At 36.7% G+C, this 7431-nt stretch overlaps 1 protein-coding gene across 2 annotated transcripts in view; it reads left to right on the forward strand.

The window, feature by feature from the left end:
• The window catches only part of ALCAM (activated leukocyte cell adhesion molecule), a 98954-nt gene extending 91923 nt beyond the window's left edge, over window positions 1-7031 (forward strand). For both annotated transcript variants that reach the window (XM_075852806.1, XM_075852805.1), the window contains 2 exons: window positions 3686-3801; window positions 5267-7031. In XM_075852806.1, the coding sequence (XP_075708921.1) occupies window positions 3686-3773 (88 nt within the window). In that variant the 3' untranslated portion in view covers window positions 3774-3801; window positions 5267-7031. The remainder of the gene's footprint in view (window positions 1-3685; window positions 3802-5266) is intronic.
• The last annotated feature ends 400 nt before the right edge of the window (window positions 7032-7431 follow it).

Here is a 7431-nt window from a genome sequence, read left to right on the forward strand (position 1 = left end):
CGTTTTACTATGTCTCTATTTTTTGCAACATAATCTGCTGTATAAATGCAAATGGCACATACTGGTTTCATACACAGCTCAGAAACTGATGAGAAAAAATAGCTTCAGATACAAAAAAATAGTGAAAAGCAGAAAAGATAGCACATATAAACTTTTATCTACTGTATATTCTACAATAAAGAACTGCTTCCCCTTTTTCCATTTACTTCATCCAGCCCATATAATTCATTGTCTGTCATATTGTCTTTATTATCAGTATGTGTTACATTAAGTTTTAGCTGCAAAGTGTGTGCAGAGGCAGCCAGCTTCTGACCACTGATTCATCATAACAATTGATAGTTATGCATGTAATAGTGTATAGCCTTGTATATTGTTCCTAGGGAAGTCTAGACAAGAGCTACAGTATGGCTGTGGTTTAAAAGAAACTAAACCCAATGTCCTGGTATGACCTACGACAAACTAGCGTGCCAATTTGTATAAAAGGCTTAAAGAGGTCTTGTTTAACATTACAAGAACGTATATGTTTTTCAGGAAACTAAGTGAACTACAGCATTTAGAAGTGAACCCGGATAAACCTTTATTTTTGCATAGAAAAGTGCGACACCTTCATGTTTACCCTTACCTAAACATTCAACAAATATTGAAAACGATAGCCAGAAATGCTCAACACGTTATCTATCTCGCCTTATTTTTCTGGCTGTATAATCTGGAAATGCAATTGAAAAGAAGTTTGGTAGACCAAGTGTTGCTTCTGCAGGGCCTATCCAGTGTTCATGTATTCAAAATGGCAGAACTCCTTGCATAGATGGTTAGAGAAACCGTATGCTAGATTCTCCAATAAATAATGTTCATACTTTTGTTTTCCCGGGGATAGATCATTGCTGATCCAGTGTTTGGTGATGACTATAGTACTGTCAACACCAACAAAGCCTACAATCCAAGATGTAGTGATAACTTCTAGAGTCGGGTCACATCTTCTCAATAATTTCTACAAGCAAATAGCAATAAGTACATATGTTCTAGTCCTATTCTGACCTACATTGTAATTCCCTGATTCATTCACCGTAATTGTTATAATCGTAATAATTTGGCGGTGGTGAAAAGGCAAACCATAGTAGGTCATGTCAAACGGTATCATTCTCATGGTCAATTAAGTGTGACACGCTCCCTTCCCCGAATTTCCAAAAGGAAAACTGAACCCCCTTTGTTCCCGACATTACTAATGAAGGGTTCGTGGTAGAGTACTTGCTGGATTTCTGACAGAGCTCCTCTATAAGGTAGATTTCCAATTTAAGAGTAGACTCTTGCTTCATTTGCAGTTTAGGCATTGTTCACATCAAGTTTGAGTCTTCTATCAGATATGTGTGGCAAATAGATACCCCGACGTTCAGCTCCAGCCTCGCCCATTGACTCCCATTGTAAAAGTACTGTATACCTTGCAGGATAAGTTTTTTTACTGTATGCCGATGCAATTAACCTATAAAGTTAAAAAAAAATGTATACCGACCTGAAGCAGCCCAATTGATTTTATAAAGACACTTTTTTGGGGCCTTTGTTGGGTGAATGAAGCCCTATGGAGCAATTACCAGTGCCAAACGGTGTGCTCAAGTATGATGTGAACAGGACCTTTTAAATGTTCAAGTGTGTACTACATGCAGGTGCTTCTTTTAACCCCTTCATGCAAAATCCCGTAACTGTACGTGAAGAGGGTTAAGGGGAAGTATGGAGCGAGCTGACAGGCTGAGCTCGCTCCATACACAGCAGGTGACGGCTGTTACACGCAGCCCACACCTCCCTGCAATGAGCGGATTCAAAGTTCACTTTGAGTCCGCCCGCGGCACTTAGTGTCAGGGGGGCGCCCCCTCAAACACGCGATCGCATTCCCCCCCCCCCCCCACCACGGCACGATCGGCCGGTCACAACGGTTGCTATGGCAGCCTGGGGGCCGAACAAAAGCCCCCAGGTCCGCCATCTTTGTACTCATTTGAAGCTCTGCCTCTGGCAGGGCTTCAAAGGAGACTGTCAGAATCACAATATACTGCAATATATTAGTATTGCAGTATATCATGCAAAGCGATCCAATGATCGCTGCTTCAAGTCTCCTAGGGGGACTAATAAAAAAAGTAAAAAACAGTTAAATAAAGATTTTTGTTATGTTCCAAATACAATAAAGTATTAAAAGTTAAAAAAAACAAAAACCTTTTCACATTTTTCCCCTTAACCAATGTTGAAAAAATAACTATTATTGCCGCGCCCGTAAAAGTCCTAATATAGCATTGTTTAACCCGCTTGGTGAATGCTGTAAAAAATATATCTATAAAACACTCAAATTGCTGTTTTTTGGTCACCTTAGCGCGAAAAAAAAATGAAATAGAAAGTAATCAAAAAGTTGCATATACCCCAAAATGGTATCGGTGAAAACTACAGCTCGCCCCGCAAAACTTAAGCCCTCACATCGCTAAATTGATGGAAAAATAAAAAAGTTATGACTCAGAATACGGTGACAAGTTTTTTTTTAATTTAGCAAATTGTTTTATTTTTTTAAAAGTGGTAAAACATAAAACAAAACATATACATTTGGTATCCCCTGTAATCGTATCAACCTGTAGAATAAGATGAATGTCGTTTGTACCTTTTTGATCGAAGCCGTAAAAACAAAACCCCCCCAAAATGACGTAATCGCTGTTTTTCGCCCATTTCACCCCACAAATAATTTTTTTTCAGCTTCCCAGTACATTATGTGGTACAATAAATGGTGCCATGAAAAATTACAACTTGCCCTGGAAAAAACAAGCCCTCGTATGGCGATATAGACGGAAAAATAAAAAAATTATATCTTTTGAAAGGTGGGGAGAAAAAAAAAGGGAACATTTGAAAAAGGGCTGCGTCCTGAAGGGGTTAAAGAACAAAGTGTCTTCTCTTAGCTTGAAGTGATAACATCCTACATCACTAATCTTTCACAGCAGACATGTTGTTCTTGCTGACTAGCAAACAAAAAAACCTCAGAGAAAAGACTTATTTGTGATGGTTTTGCTTTTGAAATTTTTGACTCATTTGCTTCTACAGATCTATACAGGCATAAAGTTGTAACCTTATCCCTAACCATCATGCAGTGCAGCAGGAGCGTGTCATAGTGGGCTGCCTGCTTACTTTTCTAAATAAATATTATGGCAAAAGTCAGACATAGTGATGAAAATGTTACGTTTTTTAGTCACTTTCCTTACTGTGATACAAGTCCTACCCTTTACAGAATAATATACCTTCAATTTTCTAACTTTCTCGATCATTGTGGAGTATTAAACAATTTGGGGTGTTCATTCTTCATAAACTGTAAATCCATTTTTCCTGAAACCACATTAATTTAACGAAGGGGAAATATTTTACTGAATATCTTGGCTGTAATCCTAATGCATTGCCGAGGGACAATAGTGTATATGGTCCTTTGGAAAGAAGCCTACACATTCAGGATAAGTACTCTTTAATATTTTAATTGCTACTACGTAACTTACTTTTATGCCTGTAATTTCAAGAATATAGCGTGTAATTGTACCCTGGACAGTGTTGAAAGATTAACCATTTTCCCTGCAATGCATTTCCAAATATGTGGATTTAAAAAATATATATATTTCATTAAACATTACAAGTTGATATTCATTCTAATGATCATATTTTTTATATTATTTAGCTCAGCATCAAAACATGTAGGTAAAGAACTTGGTAATACAGAAGAAAACAAAAAGCTAGAAGAAAATAATCATAAAGCAGAAGCATAAGAATTCTATAACTAACACAATACTCAAGGTAGGTTCCACTTATCAATCTCTTTTCCCAAATCTGTTTCCTTTCACAAGTAAAAATATGTTTCACAAAGCAGCGTTACTGGGATGACTGTAATCCAATACTCGCATAAATACGACTCCCTTTTTTGGAAAGCACAGCTTAAACTTTGCATAAGAGAATCTGTATGATTTGCAAATTCTCCTTATACTGCACCTGGTTCATACCCACAATGAAGAATTCATGAGTCTGACAATCAATTTATCAGCAGCCGGTGCCTCATGAATATTTGACATGAATGTCTGTGATGTCACTGATTTATAGTACATTATACTGAATACTGGCTCTACTGAAAATGTCAACCAAAGCAACAATAACTGAGAAATATGAAATTGTATATTTGTACAGAAGTGTTCTCACTTATTTCTACATGCCACCTCCTCCTACATTATCTGTCTGGATGTGGGTTCAGGTAACCCAATTCTGGAGATAGGTTTGGGATCCAGGGCTGAAACTTGGATCTTTCAGACATTTATGGCATATCACGTGGATATACCATAAATGTTTCCGTTGAGAATACACGTTTAACTGTTTGTTTGTTTGTTTGTTTTTTGGTTATTTTTACTCTCTATTACCAAATCATTTGCAGAGTGAAGTTGTCATGGTATTTCCCACCCCCAAACAAAAAATCAAATGCACATGTCAGTAAATATAGGTACTTATGTTGACTCCTGTTTAATGCTTAAGATTCTGTTCATCCCTCTTTTAGTTATATTTGTTTCTAGGAAAGCCAATTGACCATCATTCCATCTCCCAACAGGTGTTGTCACCCGCCTTTCCAAGAGTTACATGGCAAATCTATTGGTTATGCATTCATTTTGGAAAGAGAAATGTTTAAGCTCAGTTATTTAATGGGTCTGGAAAAGTTTGGTGACAACCACTTATGGGATCTGTAAGGCCATCTTCAACCAGAAGATTTTTATGCATATTTCGTTATCCCCGCTGAAATACGTATGAAATCCACTTACAAAAAACATCTCATTGATGTTAATGGGGAATTCTCAGCACGCGAAATTGAAAACCGCGTCGCAGAAAAAAAATGACATGTGACTTCTTGACGTAGTTTACACGCGAAAACCACGTCCGGTAGTCCCATTGAATAAGGCCAATCTGTACGCAGATCTGCTGCCGTTGAAACTGCAAATTTGCATCAGAAATCCAAGGGTCATGGATTTCTGCCAGAGATTCTTGAGCATATCAGTGACAAATTTTTCGGATGGAAAAATCCATCATCTGAACATAGTTTAAAAGCAGCCATGTTGGTAAACCGATATAAAACGAGTCTTTACACAGCAGTAGAGGACATCATATATAGTCATATAGCTGGTGCTTGCATCTGATTTATCTTTATACTGATGTAAGGGAAGAATCTTCATTGATCAGATGTCTTTTCTTAAATATCTAGCTAATGCTTATTTTGTGTTTGTAGGGAAACCATGATGAGCAGTTTGAAGCATGAATGTGGATTGTACTTAATGGAATATATACAATGGAACTGCAAATTTTCATGGTCAAAGTATTAAACATTTGTACCAAGTTGTCCCAGGATTATGAGGAAAATTATCCCTGAAAAGGATCAAGAAAAACTGTTCCAACAGCCATGATGATAGCTTACCATGTTGTGTTCTGTTATTTTTTTATGTAAATGTCTGCACTGAAAATTTGTTTTGTTTGCCTTTTATGTAAATTTTTTTACGTAGCTATTTTTATACACTGTAAGGCTTGTTCCGAGAGTTGCTGTCAATCAGATGTATAGTGTAATGTTATTATTTTTTATGACACTGACGCGCAGGTACATTTTTATTCTGAATGCCATCGGTAAAAAAGTTAAATATTGAGGTAAAAAGAGACTCCCTGTGAAGTTGTATCTTTACCCCAACCTTACCCGGGTGCGCAGTTGTTGAGTAATGAGTATGCTAGAAGCTAGGTGATCCATCCAGATAGTATCCGGTGTACAGCCCATTAAGACGCACAGTGCTGTCGTCACCACACATGGTATATTTTACCGATGGCATGACAGACTATTGTTATTCATATTATTAATTTAAAAACGACTGGAATCTTGATTTTGGTTATCCACTGCCTTATGAACAGCATCCTTTAAGAAAGGGTACATGATTGCAACAACATGTACCGCCGCAGCTGTGCATTGAAAATCTGCGTTTTATTCACATGATTGAAGACTAATTATTGAAGGACCTACCTAACTTATAATTAATGCTTTCTTTCACGCTTTTCTATCATAATTACAATTTTAATTGCATTTTTTTTTCCCGCCATTACCAACAGTTGTAATATTTGCAGGGTAAATTGAGTAATTGCCATTGTCTCGTAGCCTGGCTTAAGCTTTAAACTTCACTCTTAATTTCTGTATCAAGTGGTCTGTACATCTCCAGCAGTGCTGCTTTTTGCACATTCCTCATAATTATTGTTTGTTGTATGACGTTTTGGTCTGTAGTGACGGAGGCTTAGTTTTCAATTGTTGTTATCCATATTCAGAATGCTGAAACACATACTACAAAAGTAACAAATATTACACACCTATGTTAATCTTGGTTTGATATGTGTATTAGAATTTCTGCTGTAAAGACGGGAGCAGTGAGCAGCTTGTGACTGTTTATGGACTGTTCACATGGAGCATGTTTGCTTGATATTTATGGTGCTGTTCTCATGACGCAGCAAGCCACTCAGAAGTGGAGCACCTAATAGTTTGACGTTTTCTCCATACTAAGGGAAGCAGCCATACGTGTATATTTGATCAAATACGCATGCTCCATCTGTATAGTGCTCCAACAGTCCACTTGCAGCTTTTAATGCTTTGTCCTTTAACCAATGTAATGCTTGAGCAGCCTGCTTCGCAGTGCGTTGTAGGATTGAATGGGTTAATTTTCTTTTATTGTTTTGTTTTATTATCTAACACTAAAGGTTATGAACGCACCCCCACGCGGTCTGGTGTTAACCGGTACATAATTTATCATCCGATATACAAAACAATAAAATGTCTGAGTATTTTTTGTTACATTTTAAATTTGTAACTTTATATAAAAAAAAAATGTGGACTCTTCAATGCGTGTAAACTTGGTATTGTAAATGGACAGCAACGAATGCATTGAAAATCACGAGATGTATTTGATCCTCTGTAAACCAGAAATATGTTTTCAGAGACTGTACATATAAAGTGTATTTACTACAAACTCATGTGTGCAAGACTCAGATTTCGTTGACTGTCACAGATTACCTGGATTGTAAAAATATTACTTATTTATTTTAGTTAATTGTGTTTTTATTTTAACATACTCATTTTTATTAGTTTAATATTTTTGTTTTGTTGGAACAAAAAAAGATGAAAATAATCTCACAATGATGGCGATACTTTTGTGTGGATTTTGCAGAGGACTACATTTCTGGGCTAAAGCAGAAGATATATATGGCATTTCGTATAATTCTAACGTATTATTTTTATGTATACACTGCATTGCAATATGTGCACAATTGTAAGTCAGAGTGTGCAAAATAGAATAATACTTTTTCACTCCTACAGTGGGGATAAGACAAAATTGTCCTAGCATCAATCTTTTGGACATATTGCACCTC

This window comes from Rhinoderma darwinii, chromosome 2, assembly GCF_050947455.1.
Source record: "Rhinoderma darwinii isolate aRhiDar2 chromosome 2, aRhiDar2.hap1, whole genome shotgun sequence".
In the NCBI taxonomy this organism is placed as follows: domain Eukaryota; kingdom Metazoa; phylum Chordata; class Amphibia; order Anura; family Rhinodermatidae; genus Rhinoderma; species Rhinoderma darwinii.